This window comes from Phyllobates terribilis, unplaced genomic scaffold (genome assembly GCF_046119375.1).
Source record: "Phyllobates terribilis strain yellow unplaced genomic scaffold, ASM4611937v1 Scaffold_2__4_contigs__length_985480577, whole genome shotgun sequence".
Classification (NCBI taxonomy): Eukaryota; Metazoa; Chordata; class Amphibia; order Anura; family Dendrobatidae; genus Phyllobates; species Phyllobates terribilis.
Window position 1 is genome coordinate 168878503 of NW_027362762.1, and position 20338 is coordinate 168898840.

Below are 20338 nucleotides of genomic sequence, written 5' to 3' on the forward strand. Positions count from 1 at the left end.
AGAGGATCTGCACCGCAGTGGCGGCCCCATATAGCCACATACCACAGGTGGCGTCACGGACATTATCTATAAAAACTTTATTCCCCTTTTACTTTTCTCCTTTTATTGACCGCCCTGGGTCACGGACCGGGTCACTGCCACCGTGACATCCCCCAGCATCGACTGGCCTGGCTACCGAGTACCCCACGGCCCAGGGGGCGCGTCAACAGCCATAGGGAAACAGATGAACGGACGGATCGTCAGATTAAAAGAATTGTGCTTAGTGATCCATTGTATACTGCTAGTGAAATTGGACATCAAGTATCATGTCTAAGGTGTCAAACAGTTTCTCCACAAACCATCAGAAGATGTGTTTATGACATTGGGCTTTGAGACAGACGTCCAAATGAGGATGTTCCATTGACCTCACGCCAATAATCTCAAAGGCTGTCATAGTGCAGAGCAAAAAGACATTGGAGGCTGTAATGGAGGTCTATCCTCTTCAGTGATGAGTCTTGGTTTTGTCTTGGATGCAATGATAGTTGAATATTGGTCTGACGGTTACGTGAGCAACACTATGAAGAGGCCTTCACAAGGGAACGTCACACTAGTCCTACTCCCAGGATTATGGTGTGAGGTGGCATAATGTACAGTAGACAGAACCCTCTTGTCTAGTTTGGATGTTGAATTAGTGGTATTGCCATTTCTCTAAAGTGCCTCAGGAGCTATTTTTCAACTTAACAATGCCAGGCGCTGCTTCGTGAGCTGCCTATGTGGCCTAAATGTGCTACCATAGTATATCAGGAACATCATTGGTCGGCAATTGCAAAGGGAGCTGCCAGCAGCGGATCTTGATGATTTGCCCAAATGCATTCAGCGTGTCAGAACATTCCTCAGACAATTATTGATAACCTCATTGATAGCAGCCAAGGCAAGTAAATGTGTGTATTTTTGAGTGAGTTGCCAATACTCAATACTGAATAAATCTAGATGTTTTGAAAATTTTGTTTCCATTTTTTCATCAATTGCATATCATTAACATGTGTATTGATTCTGTGATTTCCATAATTTCATACCTTTTCCTTCTTGGTGTTGCAATTTAGTTATTGAGGAGCGTATAATGTCAAATGCATAGAATAAATATCCAGCAATGTTTCTTCCACACTGGCATCATACACTCTCTCTATCTGTAACATCATAAAATCTGCTCTATTCATAGGTGGAGTTGAACTGGAGCAGTTTTAACCTTGGCGATGTGTTCTTATTGGACCTTGGCAAAGTTATCATTCAATGGAATGGACCTGACAGCAACAAAGCAGAGAGAATGAAGGTACTTGATCATATAGTAAAATGTAAGGAAGACAGACCTGTATCTATGTGATTCAATCTTCTTCTTGTACCTGGTAAATTGGTTCAATGAGACCAATGTAAAGTTGCATTATGTTTAGATTGACCAGTGCCATAGACAGACTAACAGAAGAGGGTTATTTTGCCGGTCATCTCCCGGCTGCTCGCAGCGGAAGTACCCGCACAGGCAGCGCCGCTCCCCGGTCCTCACTAACACGGTTCGCTGATTGGTCGCGGCCGCCGGCCACGACCAATCAGCGATATTGGCGTGAAATTTAAAACACCGCTGTCCTGATTGGTCCCGGCCGGCGGCGCCACCAATCAGCAACGAGCACAGTCCGGCCGAGAATTGGCGCCGGATTTGAAACACGCTTCGCTGATTGGTCGCACCCACCTGGCCGCGACCAATCAGCGATATTGGCGTGAAATTTAAAACACCGCTTCTCTGATTGGTCGCGGCCAGCCGGCCGTGACCAATCAGCGACTGGCGCAGCCCGGCCGCGAATTGGCGCCGGATTTGAAACACCCAGGCCACCGTCGGGAGATCAGCGGCGACGCAGCCGGGAGATGACCGGTGCTAGCCGGTAATCTCCCGGCTGCTCGCAGCAGAAGTACCCCTACCGGCGGCCTCGCTTCCCGGTCCTCCCTTCACACTTGCCGTCGGGAGATCAGCGGCCCTAGCCGCTGATCTCCCGATGGTAGCCGCATGGAGGTCAGCGGAGATACAGCCGGGAGATGACCGGCGCTAGCAGCAAGAGCCGGCTGCAGCCGGGGGAATTACGTGCTGGCTGTGCGTGGTCAGCGATGTTGTCACAAGCAGTATTGACAACATGATGTAATTACAAAATTCATTAGGGGCCCCGGGGGGATACATTGGGGGGTTAATTTAAAGTAGTGCACAACCCATTTAAACACTGCTTCGCTGATTAGTCGCGCCCGGTCGGCCGCATACATAGTCTAGAATACCCAATGCGTTAGAATCGGGCCACCATCTAGTGGATTAATAACCACCCTCATATTTTCCCTTTATTCCCATAGTTTTCATTTCATGTACCATGCTTTTAAGTGGCACCATATTGATGGCTTTAGAAGACTCCAATAGACCACATCCACAGCGTTCCCCTGGTCCAGTCTGGAACTTACCTCTTCATAGAAGCTGATCAGAGTAGTTTGACAGGACTGATTCTTCGTAAACCCATATACTAATATAATTATTTCTGTGCATTGTCAAAAGGGAATGTTATTAGCCAAAGACATACGTGACCGAGAAAGAGGAGGCCGGATGGAAATAGGCGTCATTGAAGGAGATAATGAGCAAGCCTCACAAGAGTTAATGAAACTTCTTATAAGTACACTTGGAGAGAGAACTCAAAAAATTGTCCCTGGGTGCGCTGATGAGGTTGCTGACCAAACACAAAAAGCTAACATCATGTTATACCAGTAAGTGCTTATATCTCACCATTACTAAAGGGAACCTGTCACTGGATGAATGCTGCCCAAACCATTAGTAAAATTAATCAGAGCCTGGCTGAACAATGGCAGTCAGTTATGTTTTTCTCAGAAACGCTCTGGTGTTAAGGCGTAAACATAATTTGAAGAGCTGTCCAAGGACCATAAGAATAGATGTGACTAGTCTGGGGTGCACACATGGGTGAGATCTATCAATCAACTAGAGCGGTGGTAACCACCCGGGGGCCGCACCAGACTAGTCACATTTATTCTATGGTCCCCAACTGGCTCTTCATACTGTGTTTTTTGCGTTTCATGGAAAAAAACACTTGGCTGAAATCATGCAGCCAGGCTCTAATTTAGGCCACGGCCCTACTATCAGTATTTGGTCAGTATTTTTTCTCAGGAGTGGGAGCCAAAACCAGGAGTGTGTGATAAATGCAGAATTGGTGACTTGTTTCTATTATACCTTTTCTCTGATTGTTCCTCATCTGGTTTTGGCTCCCACTCCTGAGACAAAATACTGACCGAATACTGACCAAATACTGATAGTGGCCTTAGAGATAGCAGAGCGTGGGGATTGTACACAAATCTTCACACTATAATGTAGGGAGAAAGTACCTCAGGGAGAGCAAATAAAACAGTCTTTCTCCTGAGAAAAAATACTGACCGTATACTGACCAAATACTGATAGTGGGGCCGTGGCCTGATACTGCTCATGGTTTGGGCGGCATGAGTCAACTGACGTGTTCCCTTTAGGCACACATACAATATGTATTTCATTATCTGTACAACCAGTGTGACTACAAATTATGAAAATATTACAAAGCATAAAAAGTAATGAGTGGGAATCTCCAAGGTCCTCTCTCACAAAGAGTCTGCTCAGGTGGCTTTTGCAAATGTTTTGCAGATTTTTTGTAAAAACCTGAGTTTTTCCAATATTAGAACCCGTATAAGTGTAAGTTAGGCCTCATTCAGATGTCTGTTTTTTTCACGTATGAGACAAACAGACCGATTATTTTGATCAGACTCTGATCAAAGTTTGATCAGAGTGTGGCCTGAGTGTCATCAGTTTTTCTCATATGTGGAGAAAAAAAAAGTTTATCCACGTTCACACATTCAGTATTTTCTGTAACTTAATCTGTCGTACGTAAAATTACCTTAAGGCCACAGTTTCACGTTCAGTATTTGATCAGTATTTTCCATCAGTATTTGTAAGCCAAAATCAGGAGTGGAACAACCAGAAGAAAAGTATATTAGAAACACGTCACCACTTCTGTATTTTTCACCCACTCCTGGTTTTAGCTTACAAATACTGATGGAAAATACTGACCAAATACTGAACGAGTAAATGTTTCCTAACAGTCAGTGAAAATTGGACCTCACTCGGATGTGCGGTCCGATTTTATCATGGACCAATAGATTTACATTGCTGATTTTGATCCGACCCTAGGATCAAAATCGGACATGTCTCTGCGATTTTCTGTGCACATGTGAATAGACTTTCACAGGGGACTTTCCCATAGACTTTCACAGGTACGAGTGCTATCTGTGAAAATCACGGATAGCACTCGTAAGCAAAAATTGGATGTCTGAATAAGGTCTTACTATTACATTTTAGTTGGTTGAAACCTACAGTCACTATATTTATTGTATGAAATTATATTTTTTGGGTGGGGCACACAAACTCATTGGACAATAGAGAAAACGATTTTATCTAACTTCTCGGTGCACCCAATAACATGTAATTTATTCTTGTACTAGTGTTTCAGATGCTGGTGGTCAAATGGAGGTGAAAGAAGTTGCAGCCCGTCCATTAGTTCAAGAAATGTTGAGTCACCAGGTAATGGCAGATGCTAAATGAAGTTTCATATTGCCTTACTGGAAATGTCACGTGTCGTTTATAGAATATTTTTGCTAAAGTAATTGTAACGTACATGTTGTAATTTTTGTACATAAATAAATAGTACACATGAGTACACTAAACTAGGTAATTTATTAGGGAAAGTCGCACAATCCTCACCTTTCCATTCTCTGTATGTATTCAGTGACTGAAGACATTGCGAGAGGAAAAGTAGGTGGTAGGAGGGAGATGAAGATGCAGTTTATCACTTTCTCTACCTCTGAAAAAGGGCTTATTTAGACATTAGATTTTAACGTACAAGTTCTATCTGTACTTTTCACGGATAGAATTCATATCTATTATAGTTTACATGTATCATTTAGGATTCATTCAGTGGTCCACACAAAATCACACTTGCCAATACAAGTCTAATTGTCCATAAAAGATTTAACAGCACTCAGATGCCATCTTGAACCATTTTTTGGCGTACAAGAAAAATCACTGGCATTTGAATGAACATAAGATTCTATGTTAAGAGAGGGAGCAGTGGGGGAAGACATTTGATTGATCACAGCGCACATTTCCAGGAAAAGCCTGCCACTCCATGCAGTTACAGTGGGTACGTAAAGTGTTCAGACCCCTTTAAATTTTTCACTCTTTATTTCATTGCAGCCATTTGGTAAATTCTAAAAAGTTCATTTTTTTTTCATTAAAGTACACTCTGCACCCCATCTTGACTGAAAAAAAAAAAGTGGAAATTTTTGCAAATTTATTAAAAAAGAAAAACTGAAATATCACATGGTCATAAGTATTCAGACCCTTTTCTCATGTGGCGCCCCTGAGGGTTCAGTCGCCACAGGGGTACTGCACCTCAGATAGAGGTGTGGTATCTCCTCTTCCAGGTAAGGATGGAGCATTTCTCGGGACCCTACTTTACCACTCAACACTACACCACTCCTGTCCTGTAGGGGGCCTAAATGCACCAGGGTGCTGCCCCGGCCCGGGATAGAGGAGATGGGGGGAACCAAAGATAGGGGGAACCATGTAGTGGGTGAGGGTGGAGGACACACTTTTAGGAAACACTTATTGATTCATATTTAATCTACGGCCACCTTTAGTTCAAGGTCTTTGATTGAGGGTCTTCTGTCAGGGTCCAGGAAGAGGCTGTAGCTGGCGGAAGGTTCGCGGTCCTCGTACTCTGGCCTTGAGACGAGGAGCGGGTCAGAGTTAACCACTGTCTCTACCCGGTCAAGGTCCTGACCTAAGAAGGCCTTGAAGGGGAGCAGAGGAGATAGGCTCCACAGGCAAAAGGATCCCAGGGGGGTACGGACGGAGCGGAGTCGCCACCTGTATCTCTCACACTGCGTTTATCCAGTGGGACCCTGCTTTACACCACGTTCGAACCACACACAGTCAGGAGAAGACTTAGTGGGAGAACTTACCAAGGAGAGGAACACACACCAGAGGGGTCTCGACAGGTGCTCCTGATCTATCTGGGAAGTGCTGAACCCCCTTCCCGGTGGCCGCAGTGCGCCGTGTGTGGCAGAGAGAAGCTTTGCGGCTGAAAGTTCATCTAAAGTAAGTAAAGACCCGGATGACTTCACACACCGCCTCAGCCTGTTATTTCCTGCGCGGCACTGCACCCACCATCCTTTCTCACACTGCCCTGAGGCCTGCTCCGCCTGTGGGGAGCCGTCCCATCTTAGCTGCCCATAACACCAGCCTCAGTGGATTGTTGCAGCGCTGGTGGCCTTCACCAGAAACCACAGGTGGCGTAGTCGAGCAAACCACTCATCCTAAAAGAAGCCCATTATTTTCATGTGACAGCCCTGGGCACGGAACGGGTCACGGCCAAGACGACATCCCACACCGCCACCCTACATTGGCCCGGCTCCGGGTACCCCACCGCTCAGGGAGGGCGTCGCAACTTGGCGTAGTCAGCAGGATATTGTGCCCGCAGCAACGGAAGAAGTTAATCCCCATTGCCGACGGGTACTGTGCACCTTTTTCACAAAAGACTGTCGTTACACACCCAATGTGGCGCCCGCCCAAGAAGAACGGACGCCATTATGTGCAAAAACAACAGCAACCAAAGACCTCCCATCGTGGGCCTGGCTCCCCAATGGCGCCAAAAGTGCCGACCGCCCCCTGTCCGTATAGTAGTGTCCGTCAAGACGGATGGGACGTCCCAAGGAGTGCCCGTCAGCCAGCCGCCCCGAAAAGAGGAGGAGAAACAGACCGCACCCAGCAGCAAAGATGGAAGCAGCAAAGGAGATGTCCTCCGTCGCTGGCCCACCTGCTGCTACCTCCCTCACTATGGAGGGAATCCACTTGACCGCGGAGGAGGCCGAGTTCCTCCATGGTGAAACTGACCCGGAGGGTCGAAGAGGCCCAGCGACTGGCCGCCGCAGAGTGGAGAGAAGAGGTATTGCGGAGGATTAGGCCCGCCGCCAGAGCTTGTCGTGCCTGACCAGAGAGGCTCCAGCCCAAGCGGAGGAAGCCCAGGAGGCCCCGTGCAGCCCAAGTGCGGGTAAGACTGAAACCCTTATCCTGGGCGCGGGACGCACCGAAGCCCTCCTAAATATCCAGCCGACACACCTATCCCCGGGCGCCATCGTATGGGAGCAGCTCTTGGCTCCGGAGGCCGAGGCCCAAGCCACCGCCACACCCGGAGGCCTGCTATGCCTCCCGACCCCCGATCTGGAAACGCCTGCACTAACCTGGGTGTCCACCAGCCCCAACCCGGACTGGTCCGCACCAGTAGAGGGCCCGCAGCAGCCCCCGCTGTTGCCGCTCCCCGCACCTCCGGTCACCTGCCCGGCGGCAGAAGAATATGCCTGGGACAACCAGGGGGGCGACCTGATGGGCTTCCCCCAGGAGACCCGGTCCGAAGCGCAGAGGCGGGAGGAGTTCTGTACAAAGGAGCTCCTCCAGCTCGACAAGGAGCGGTGAGGGAGGAGGATCCGCTGCGAGCGCCTGGAGGTGCGCACCAAGGCTGCCAAGTCGCAGGCCCGCCAGGCGGAGGCCACCCGTCCAAGCCCCCGGGAAGAAGGCCTTATTGTGCTCTTCCACCAGGAGGCAGGATGGGGCTTTATCCGTAGCCCACAGTTCAGCCGGGACGTCTTTGTCAACCGGCGGGACGTCGAGCCGCGGCTGGAGCAGGGCCACTCAAGCCGGAACCTCTACCCGGGTGATTTAGTATCTTACACCCGCCACCAGGCAGAGCGTGGGTGGTATGCCCTGGATGTCCACATGGTATTCAGAGAGGATGCCCCCACTCACCTACCTACAGAGGACCGGTCAGGCTCGGTCGGCAAGAATGAGCCTTTTCCCCGGTGGGGATACCACTTGTAAGCAGCCCCGGAGGATGCACCTCCTTGTTGTTTAAACTTTTGTTTTCATGTTTTTCTTTTGCACCCGGATTGAGTTGAGATAGACATTTGTCCCTGCAGACGCTAAGCAGTAGACAGACTAACTCTGTAAATAGTTTGCACCTATTTAGGTGCTCCCTATTGGTTTTATGCAAAAACCACTTCTACTACTACCTCAGACCTCAGAAGCAAAACCTGTCTGGTTTGGCTCTACTGGAGGTCCAACTCAGGGTCTCCATGCCCTGCAGCCACCCCAGGGCCTACGTTGAGGGTTTGGGACAGGTCCCTCATGCTGCTGAACTGACACTTTCTGCCGTATTTTCTACAGTACTGTCTACATGCATAATGTCTCTTTAATGTTTTCCATACATGCGTAATGTCTCTTTAATGTTTTATATATTTATACTATATATCTTGCAACGTTAAAGGTGTCAAAACCTCCCATAAAGGGAAGATTGTTTTATTGTTACAAAAGCATTTAAAATTTGAATGTCTGTACCAACTCTTTGCTCTATTGCAGCCCGCGGACGTGCTATGTTTCACCAGGGGGGAATGTGGCGCCCCAGAGAGTTCAGTCGCCACAGGGGTACTGCACCTCAGATAGAGGTGTGGTATCTCCTCTTCCAGGTAAGGATGGAGCATTTCTCGGGACCCTACTTTACCACTCAACACTACACCACTCCTGTCCTGTAGGGGGCCTAAATGCACCAGGGTGCTGCCCCGGCCCGGGATAGAGGAGATGGGGGGAACCAAAGATAGGGGGAACCATGTAGTGGGTGAGGGTGGAGGACACACTTTTAGGAAACACTTATTGATTCATATTTAATCTACGGCCATCTTTAGTTCAAGGTCTTTGATTGAGGGTCTTCTGTCAGGGTCCAGCAAGAGGCTGTAGCTGGCGGAAGGTTCGCGGTCCTCGTACTCTGGCCTTGAGACGAGGAGCGGGTCAGAGTTAACCACTGTCTCTACCCGGTCAAGGTCCTGACCTAAGAGGGCCTTGGAGGGGAGCAGAGGAGATAGGTTCCACAGGCAAAAGGATCCCAGGGGGGTACGGACGGAGCGGAGTCGCCACCTGTATTCTTTATTCTGGCCTAGTCAGAGGGATTCCTGCTGCAAGAGGAGTGACCGGCCCCCGATATCTGACTTTGTTACTTCACGTCTCAGTCAGAAAAGCCCGGAGGCTTAGTGGATCCCAGGGGGATACGGATGGAGCGGAGTCGCCACCTGTATCTCTCACACTGTGTTTATCCAGTGGGACCCAGCCTTACACCACGTTCGAACCACACACAGTCAGGAGAAGACTTAGTGGGAGAACTTACCAAGGAGAGGAACACACACCAGAGGGGTCTCGACAGGTGCTCCTGATCTATCTGGGAAGTGCTGGACCCCCTTCCCGGTGGCCGCAGTGTGCCGTGTGTGGCAGAGAGAAGCTTTGCGGCTGAAAGTTCTTCTAAAGTGAGTAAAGACCCGGATGACTTCACACACCGCCTCAGCCTGTTATTTCCTGCGGGGCACTGCACCCACCATCCCTTCTCACACTGCCCTGAGGCCTGTTCTGCCTGTGGGGAGCCGTCCCATCTTAGCTGCCCATAACACCAGCCTCAGTGGACTGTTGCAGCGCTGGTGGCCTTCACCAGAAACCACAGGTGGCGTAGTCGAGCAAACCACTCATCCTAAAAGAAGCCCATTATGTTCATGTGACAGCCCTGGGCACGGATCGGGTCACGGCCACGACGACATCCCACACCGCCACCCTAAATTGGCCCGGCTCCGGGTACCCCACCGCTCAGGGAGGGCGTCGCACTCAGACACTCATATTTAAGTCACATGCTGTCCATTTCCTTGTGATCCTCCTAGAGATGGTTCTACTCCTTCATTGGAGTCCAGCTGTATTTAATTAAACTGATAGGACTTGATTTGGAAAGGCACAAACCGGTCTATATAAGACCTCACAGCTCACAGTGCATGTCAGACCAAATGAGAATCATGAGCTCAAAGGAACTGCCCAAGGAGCTCAGAGACAGAATTGTGGCAAGGTACAGATCTGGCCAAGGTTGCAAAAGAATTTCTGCATTACTCAAGGTTCCTAAGAGCACAGTGGCCTCCATAATCCTTAAATGAAAGAAGTTTGGGACCACCAGAAGTCTTCCTAGACCTGGCCGTCCAGCCAAACTGAGTAATCGTGGGAGAAGAGCCATGGTAAGAGAGGTAAAGAAGAACCCCAAGATCACTGTGGCTGAGTTCCAGAGATGCAGTAGGGAGATGGGAGAATGTTCCACAAAGTCAACTATCACTGCAGCCCTCCACCAGTCGGGCCTTTATGGCAGAGTGACCCGACGGAAGCCTCTCCTCAATGCAAGACATATGAAAGCCCACATAGAGTTTGCTCAAAAACACAGGAAGGACTCCCAGACTATGAGAAATATGATTCTCTGGTCTGATGAGACGAAGATAGATATTTTTGGTGATAATTCTAAGCGGTATGTGTGGAGAAAACCAGGCACTGCTCATCACCTGCCCAATACAATCTCAACAGTGAAACACGGTGGTGGCAGCATCATGCTATGGGGGTGTTTTTCAGCTGCAGGGACAGAATGACTGGTTGCAATTGAAGGAAACCTGAATGCAGCCAAGTACAGAGATATCCTGGATGAAAACCTCTTCCAGAGTGCTCTGGACCTCAGACTTGGCCGAAGGTTCACCTTCCAACAAGACAATGACCCTAAGCACACAGCTAAAATAACAAAGGAGCGGCTTCAGAACATCTGTGACCATTCTTGACTGGCCCAGCCAGAGCCCTGACCTAAACCCAATTGAGCATCTCTGGAGAGACCTGAAAACGGCTGTCCGCCAACGTTCACCATCCAACCTGACGGAACTGGAGAGGATCTGCAAGGAAGAATGGCAGAGGATCCCCAAATCCAGGTGTGAAAAACTTGTTGAATCATTCCCAAGAAGACTCATGGCTGTACAAGCTCAAAAGGGTGCTTCTACTCAATACTGAGCAAAGGGTCTGAATACTTATGACCATAAGATATTTCAGTTTTTCTTTTTTAATAAATTTGCAAAAATGTATACATTTATGTTTTTTTTCAGTCAAGATGGGGTGCAGAGTGCACTTTAATGAGAAAAAAATGAACTTTTTAGAATTTACCAAATGGCTGCAATGAAACAAAGAGTGAAAAATTTAAAGGGGTCTGAATACTTTCCGTACCCACTGTACATAGAAAAAATAGGATTCACAGAACCTATGAAGAGGGAAGGAAAATATATATTTTTTAAAAGACTGTTTGCTTTTTAAATGTATACATAATGTTACTTGACCAATGTTAGTAAAATATTAGATTTTGTATAATTTTCAAACTTCTTCTCCAGGACTGTTACATCTTGGATCAGGGTGGGACCAAAATATATGTTTGGAAAGGAAAAGGGGCAACAAAAGCGGAAAGGCAAACTGCAATGTCTAGAGCCTTGGTAAGTAGCATTGCATATTACTAAGAACTGTGCCTGTATCTTTGACTAAGTTATCATGGCATTCTTCTGTAAGCTGCAGTTCAGTGTTCCCCAACTCCACTCCTCAAGAGGCACCAACAGATCACGTTTTCAGGATTACCATAGCATTGCCCAGGTGATAATCCCACCATCTATGCCAGGGATCCCAAACCTGTGGCTTGGGAGCCATGATGTGTGCCTTATGGCTGTCTGCCAGTTGGATGCATTAGCACCAAGTCTGGTAAACAACTGTGAAGAGAAGGTCTCCAGATGATTTTCCGGTGACTTTCTGAGTAGTTCTGTACAGAAGAGCAGATCTGAATGTGCAAATACTGGGTGGTTGAAATAAATATGGTAAACTGGAGAATGATTGATACTACCAGTAGGAGGGGTGCTTGCAGCTGGATGCAAAAGTTACGTACGTATGCTTGATGTAAAAATACTAAATGGGGGTAAAGTGGGCCCTCCTGGATGTAAGTATCCTGCCTATATGGGAAGGAGCACAAGGTCACAATGTGCTCTTTGTGGGGAAGCTTTGGCTATCTTTATACCTGGTCTTCAGTGTCACTACTGCGAGGTGATCGGGCGCTGTATGTGGCTCGTAACCCTTTGTCAAGAGTTGAATGTTGCTCTCGCAATAAGAAACGTTAAAGACTTCTGCACTATGCAATACTAAGGAAATCCTGAAAATATGATCTGTTGGTTTGTCTTGAGGTTTGGAGTTAGGGAACACTGCTTTACTTAAACAGTAATCATAATTTTTATTTCATCAATCAATAGTACACATGAAAATAAGCAACTTTGTAATATGTTTTAAAAGAAAAACGTGCCTCTTTCTCCTCTTGGTTTGATCTTTCCTTCTCAATTCATGGTTAAAATCTGTAAAATCTGTATTCAGTGAAGACAGACTTTCACATTACTATTATAGGAGATGACAGTTGGTGCTTTTAAAATTCTATAAAGAGAGGGGAGGAGGAAGAGCTAGAGACATCCACAGACATTCTGCTGCAAGTTCTCCTGAAATAACAGTTATAGTTCTCTATAGAACTTTATGAGCACCAATTGTCACCTCCTATCTCCGTGAAGGGGAAATCTGTATTCACTGAAGACTAGTGTTGAGCATTCCGATACTGAAATATCGGGTATCGACCGATATTTGCTGTATCGGAGTTCCGATACTGAGTTCCGATACTTTTACAATATCGAATACCGGAATCGGAAGTTCCCATAATGCCTGCGCTCTGCAGTGTCTCTGAAGGATGACAAGCTGGATGGCAGCGCTCAGCTTACTGTACTTGCCATTTAGTGTAAAGGATTTATTTAAAAAAATAATAGTGTTTTCATGCACTTTAAAAAAGCCGGCCAGCAATTCAGCATCGGTACCCGACAATTTACAACAGAAAGATAGAGCATCACACATAGATTAGATACATAGAAACATGTCAGTCACATATATAATAAGTACAGTGATAGTGTTGCTTACTGTACTTGTCATTTAGTGTTAAAATAAAGGATTTATTTAAAAAAAAATTGGCGTGGGGTTCCCCGTAATTTTAGTCTCTAGCGGAGGTTAAGCAGACGGCTGGGGCAGATGTTTGAAGCCTGGGAAGGGGGTAATACCCACGGAGCTTCCCAGGCTACTAATGTCAGCCCCCAGCTGAATACCTAGCCTTTACTAGCTATTAAAATGGGGGACCCCCCAAAAAAATGACGTGGGGTCCCCCCTATTTTGATAACTAGGCAGACAGCTGGGGGCTGATATTAATAGCTCTGGAAGGGTGCCATGAATATTGGCCCCCTTCCAGGCTAGAAACACCAGCCGTCAACCGCCCCAGAAATGGCGCATCCATAGGATGCGCCAATTCTGGCACTTAGCCTCGCTCTTCCCACTGCCCTGTAGCGGTGGCAGTGGGGTAATAGGGCTGGGGTTGATGTCAGCTTATAATGCCAGCTGACATCAAGCCCAGGTTAGTAATGGAGAGGCGTCTATAAGACACCCCCATTACTAACCCCATAGTCAAAGTTAAAAAAAAACACAAACACCCAGAATAAAGTCCTTTAATTGAAATAAACACACAAATCTTTATTGTTCTATATTAAACCATACTTACCATCACGCCCATTCCAGCTGAAGCCAACGATCTCCTGCAATAAAAGTAAAATAATAAAGCAACATCATCTTTACCTTTCCATGGTTCCCACGACAGCTTCAGCTCTGCTACATTCACATGACAGGCTGGATCGCTGCAGAACGCTGCCATCCAGCTTGCCATGCCGCAGACACTGAGAAGCGCAGGCTTGCTTGTGCTCCTCAGTGTCTGGCTGTGACGGCATAAAGATGAGCCGAGGTCATGTCCAATGAACTCTGCTCACCTCATGCACGTGACTGACAGCGTGGGAAAATTCTCCTGCGCTCAGCACTTCAGCAGGAGAATTCTCTCACGCTCACCGCATGCGCAGGAAAATTCTCCCACGCTGTCAGTGACGTGCATGAGGTGAGCTGAGTTCATTGGACATGAGCTCACCTCATGCACGTCACTGACAGCGTGGGAAAATTCTCACGCTGAAGCGCTGAGTGCAGGAGAATTTTCCCACGCTGTCAGTGACGTGCATGAGGTGAGCTGAGTTCATTGTCAGCTCATCTGGATTCCGTCACAGCCAGACACTGAGGAGCGCAAGCATGCCTGCGCTTCTCAGTGTCTGCGGCATGGCAAGCTGGATGGCAGCTTTCTGCTGCGGTCCAGCCTGTCATCTCGATGTAGCAGAGCTGAAGCTGTCGTGGGAACCATGGAAAGGTAAGGATGATGTTGCTTTATTATTTTACTTTTATTGCAGGAGATCGTTGGCTTCAGCTGGAATGGGCGTGATGGTAAGTATGGTTTAATTTAGAACAATAAAGAATTGTGTGTTTATTTCAATTAAAGGACTTTATTCTGGGTGTTGTGTTTTTTTTAAATACTTTACTAGAAATTCATGGCGGTCATGTCTAATATTGGCGTGACCCCATGAATTTTGGGCTTAGGGCCAGCTGATAATACCAAGCTGGCCCTAACCTCTTTATTACCCAGTGAGCCACCGCACCAGGGCCCTGGATGAGTTGGGTACAGCGCCAGAAGATGGCGCTTCTATGAACGCGCCATTTTCCGGGGTGGCTGCGGACTGCAATTTGCAGCGAGCCATTTCTGGGGCGGCTGACGGCTGGTGTTTCTAGCCTGGGAGGGGGCCAATATTCATGGCACCCTTCCTGGGCTATTAATATCAGCCCCCAGCTGTCTGCCTAGCCTTTGCTAGCTATTAAAATAGGGGGGACCCCACGTCATTTTTTTTTGGGGTCCCCCATTTTAATAGCTAGTAAAGGCTAGGTATTCAGCTGGGGGCTGATATTAGTAGCCTGGGAAGCTCCGTGGGTATTACCCCCTTCCCAGGCTTCAAACATCTGCCCCAGCCGTCTGCTTAACCTCCGCTAGAGACTAAAATTACGGGGAACCCCACGCCAATTTTTTTTTTTAATAAATCCTTTATTTTAACACTAAATGACAAGTACAGTAACCAACACTGTCACTGTACTTATTATATATGTAACTGACATGTTTATATCTATCTAATCTATGTGTGATGCTCTATCTTTCTGTTCTAAATTGTCGGGTACAGATGCTGAATTGCTGGCCGGCTTTTTTAAAGAGACGGTACATGAAAACACTATTATTTTTTTAAATAAATCCTTTATTTTAACACTAAATGACAAGTACAGTAAGCAACACTATCACTGTATTTATTATATATGTGATTGACATGTTTCTATCTATCTAATCTATGTGTGAAGCTCTATTATTTCTATTCTAAATTGTCGGGTACCGCTGCTGAATTGCCGGCTGGCTTTTTTAAAGAGACGGTGCACGAAAACACAATTATTTTTTTAAATAAATCCTTTACACTAAATGACAAGTACAGTAAGCAACACTGTCACTGTACTTCATATATATGTGACTGACATGTTTCTATCTATCTAATCTATGTGTGAAGCTCTATTCTTTCTGTTATAAATTGTCGGGTACCGGTGTATGCCGCTGCTGAATTGCCGGCTTTTCATGTTTCACTGTGAGCACTGTTGCCATCGATTTGGGCAACCACCTCCCCCAATACATTCTACATTATTGTTAGTTGTTTTCCTTCATGTAGAATTAACCTACAAGGAAAGAAAGGGTTTATTTTCATTCCGATATTTGTGTCCCATTGACTTGCATTGGTTTCCAGTATCGGAATCGGCGATATCCGATACTTTTTGAGTATCGGCCCAATCCAATCCGATCCGATATTTCCTGATATCGGAAGGTATCGCTCAACACTACTGAAGACACATTTTACCTCCAAATTGAGAATTTTGAAAATTAATGCTAAGTCCAGAAGGAGAAAGAAGCAAATTTGTCTAATAAGACAAAGTTTCTTATTTCAAGATGGTTAAAGCATAACTTGGACTTGGTGAAAAAATATGCCAAATGTCTAAAATGCTAACTGTCTTGGTGTTGCATATAACAGGAGTTCATCAAGATGAAATCCTATCCGCACAGCACCAATGTGGAAACCGTTAATGATGGGGCCGAGTCTGCCATGTTCAAACAACTCTTCCAGAAATGGTCTGTGAAAGACCAGGCTGTGGGTATGGGAAAGGCCTATAGTGCAAGTAAGATTGGTGAGTATGTGTAAACTTCCTGATTTTCACCATTGACCCTCCATTATTATGATGACATTGTGTAGATTGTTCACGCCTGTTTATTAATATATCAATCAAAGACCTAGAACAAATATTCAGGCGAATATCTGTCAACTAACATTACAAATTGGGATTATCTCGTGTCTAGCTTTGTAAACTTTTGCAACCATGTATTTTCATTTGCCCTAATGCATATATTTTGCTAACAAGTTTAACTGAAACAATTCAGCGGTTTTGTGCATGCTGATCCTAGGCATACCTAGGTGTCTCCATATTTAGGTATATGTCCAAACATAACATTTTTGCCGTGTTTTTTTCAGTGTATTTTTGTGTTGAAAAAACACACCATTTAACAGTAGCAAAAAAAGTAAATAATATTTCTAAATTGTCATTCACCAGGTGCGGTTTTTTTTCCCTACGATTTTTGAGCTGCGATGTGTTTTTATAAAACCTGCAGCGTGTCAATTCTGTCGGCGTTTTTTTACCCATTCAAATGAATGCATAAAGAATGCATCAAAAACGCGTGTAATGTATGCAGCTCTTTTCTTGCTAACAATATGCGTTTTTAGTGCAGAAAAAAATGCTGCAACAAAGCACTGTGTGATATTTTAGACATAAAAAAGTATAAATATTAAGGGAAACAACGTGCGTACATAATACCCTTAAAACATAGACTTTATTTAAACTGTATTAAAAAACATCATTATCCCCAGTTTGAAAATAGAAAATGTTAGCAAATTCCAGTCTATGATAATGGAGCCGGCTGGAGATGCCCGCACATATCAACCACTAACCATCAAGTCGTGTTGTCTCTTTTATTCTAATGAAGAAGTATATCATGCACCGAAAGATATTAGCATGTAGACAATCCAGTTCAAGAATAGATATAAAGTTTATACTCACAGAACCGGATAACAATATAGGTTGTGGGGTAATACATGTGAAACCCAGGATCACCACCCCAGGACTAAGTAACCCTAGGCGATAGACCTACTAGCCCTGCCTGGCAGCGGGGGTTGGCACCCTAGATAACGCCGTTTCAGCGCCGCCGCTACACGACGGCTCACCCTCTCTTTCCCTCACTAGCCCTGATATAGCAGTGTCACTGCAGAAGCCTATACTAGATAAAGTCCAACTGGCTAAGTGGGGAAGGGGAATGGGTAGTAGTAATAAAACATTCACTTATCATTCAAGATGTCCATAAAGAGATGTGGTTTTCAAATATCTGCCTTGATGGGTTTCCCCAAAACAGGTTCATCAGGAGGCTAAAATTCATATGATAGGGAGGTGCAAATGATCTGGTGTTCAAGGCCCATGATGTTGTGAAAAAAGCACTGTGTGAACATAACCTTACACTCCACAGTCATGGCTTGACCCCAAAGTCCCCTTGTCTTGCTAACTTGAATCCTTTTTACATGGAGCAACGATCAAAGAATGAATGTTCATTCCTGACCACTGGGCAGTGTAAACCTTAAAAAAAAGTGAGTGGGAACAAACAATCATATAAACCCTTCGTGATCTCACATGCTATATGTCTACATAGGATCCGTGCACACAAATCATTAGATTCTTTTTTACACAAGACTATTTGCGAAATAGCTCAGTTTTCTTTTTAATTTCAGAAGGCATTTGGAGCAGAAGGACGTAAAATTTTAACTATGATTGGACATTTGTAAAACTCTTATGTGAATGACGCCATATCCTTCCGCATCATTACCGTCCACAATACATACTTTTTATTAACACTGAGTCAGTTTCCCCTGTGAACTAGATGTTACCGCAAACTTAGAAAACGTGTGTCAGTTAGAAAGGATAGGAAAGTGAATATATGCTGAATATAATATCAATGTGTATTACAGCGAAAGTCAGCCAAGAGAAGTTTGATGCCTCTTTACTCCATGCTAAGCCGGCGGTGGCTGCCCAGGAGCGAATGGTAGATGATGGAAGCGGCAGTGTTGAGGTAATAGACTATTGTTTTACCAAAAGTACCTCCACTATATATTATTGTACTCCCTGCTTTTTCCCCAGTGTATCCACCACTATATTTATGTGGATCTGCACCCAGCTGTCTACGGAAGAGGGCACAAAATGCCAAAATAAGTGTCAAAAATCTCATGTTTACTATCTTTTTATATACACTTTTGTGGTATGACTTTGTTGAGCAAACTTGGAACCTACAGATTTTTTTTTGCAATGTCATCAATTTTATAGTTATTTTACTACCAGTAACATGGATGTCTTCTCAGGTTTGGAGGATTGAGAATCTGGAGTTAGTACCAGTGCAGGCCGAGTGGTATGGATTTTTCTATGGTGGTGACTGTTATCTAGTGCTTTATACATACCACGTGAACAAGAAGCCACATTATATTCTCTATATATGGCAAGTAAGTGTGACCTAAATATCTAGAGGTTATTAGATATTCAGCTGGTATTCACCATGTAGAATAGATAATAGATAAAATAGATAATAGTCATAAAGTTCATAACAATATTTTTTATATATACAGTATATATATATATATATATATATATATATATATATATATATATATATATATATAGTGTGTATATATTTATATATATACAGTGGGTACGGAAAGTATTCAGACCCCTTTACATTTTTCACTCTTTGTTTCATTGCAGCCATTTGGTAAATTCTAAAAAGTTCATTTTTTCTCTCATTAAAGTACACTCTGCACCCCATCTTTACTGAAAAAAAACAGAAAAGTAGAAATTTTTGCAAATTTATTAAAAAAAGAAAACTGAAATATCACATGGTCATAAGTATCCAGACCATTTGATCAGTATTGAGTAGAAGCACCCTTTTGAGCTAGTACAGCCATGAGTCTTTTTGGGAATGATGCAACAAGTTTTTCACACCTGGATTTTTTTTGGATCATCTGCCATTCTTCCTTGCAGATCCTCTCCAGTTCTGTCAGGTTGGATGGTGAACGTTGGTGGGCAGCCATTTTCAGGTCTCTCCAGAGATGCTCAATTGGGTTTAGGTCGGGGCTCTGGCTGGGCCAGTCAAGAATGGTCACAGAGTTGTTCTGAAGCCACTCCTTTGTTATTTTAGCTGTGTGCTTAGGGTCATTGTCTTGTTGGAAGGTGAACCTTTTGCCAAGTCTGAGGTCCAGAACACTCTGGAAGAGGTTTTCATCCAGGATATCTCTGTTCTTGGCTGCATTCATGCTTCCTTCAATTGCAACCAGTTGTCCTGTCCCAGCAGCTGAAAAACACCCCCATAGCATGATGCTGCCACCACCATGTTTCACTGTTGGGATTGTATTGGGCAGGTGATGAGCAGTGCCTGGTTTTCTCCACACATACCGCTTAGAATTATCACCAAAAAGTTCTATCTTCATCTCATCAGACCAGAGAATCTTATGTCTCATAGTCTGGGAGTCCTTCATGTGTTTTTGAGCAAACTCTATGCAGGCTTTCATATGTCTTGCACTGAGGAGAGGCTTCTGTCGGGCCACTCTGACATAAAGGCCTGACTGGTGGATGGCTGCAGTGATAGTTGACTTTGTGGAACTTTCTCCCATCTCCCTACTGCATCTCTGGAGCTCAGTCACAGTGATCTTGGGGTTCTTCTTTACCTCTCTCACCAAGGCTCTTCTCCCACGAATGCTCAGTTTGGCTGGACAGCCAGGTCTAAGAAGACTTCTGGTGGTCCCAAACTTCTTCCATTTAAGGATTATGGAGGCCACTGTGCTCTTAGGAACCTTGAGTAATGCAGACATTCTTTTGTAACCTTGGCCAGATCTGTGCCTTGCCACAATTCTGTCTCTGAGCTCCTTGGGCAGTTCCTTTGAGCTCATGATTCTCATTTGGTCCGACATGCACTGTGTGCTGTGAGGTCTTATATAGACAGGTGTGTGCCTTTCCAAATCAAGTCCTATCAGTTTAATTAAAAGCAGCTGAACTCCAATGAAGGAGTAGAATCATCTCTAGGAGGATCACAAGGAAATGGACAGCATGTGACTTAAATATAAGTGTCTGAGCATAGGGTCTGAATACTTATGACCATGTGATATTTCAGTTTTTCTTTTTTAATAAATTTGCAAAAATTTCTACATTTCTTTTTTTTTCCAGTCAAGATGAGGTGCAGAGTGTAAATGGCCGCAATGAAACAAAGAGTGA

General features: G+C 45.1%; 1 protein-coding gene across 3 annotated transcripts in view; it reads left to right on the forward strand.

The window, feature by feature from the left end:
- The window catches only part of AVIL (advillin), a 106675-nt gene that overhangs the window by 70120 nt on the left and 16217 nt on the right, over positions 1-20338 (forward strand). For all 3 annotated transcript variants that reach the window (XM_073663257.1, XM_073663258.1, XM_073663259.1), the window contains exons 6-12: positions 1199-1309; positions 2561-2766; positions 4540-4618; positions 11365-11463; positions 16018-16171; positions 18052-18152; positions 18439-18576. In XM_073663257.1, coding sequence (XP_073519358.1) covers positions 1199-1309; positions 2561-2766; positions 4540-4618; positions 11365-11463; positions 16018-16171; positions 18052-18152; positions 18439-18576 — 888 coding nt within the window. The remainder of the gene's footprint in view (positions 1-1198; positions 1310-2560; positions 2767-4539; positions 4619-11364; positions 11464-16017; positions 16172-18051; positions 18153-18438; positions 18577-20338) is intronic.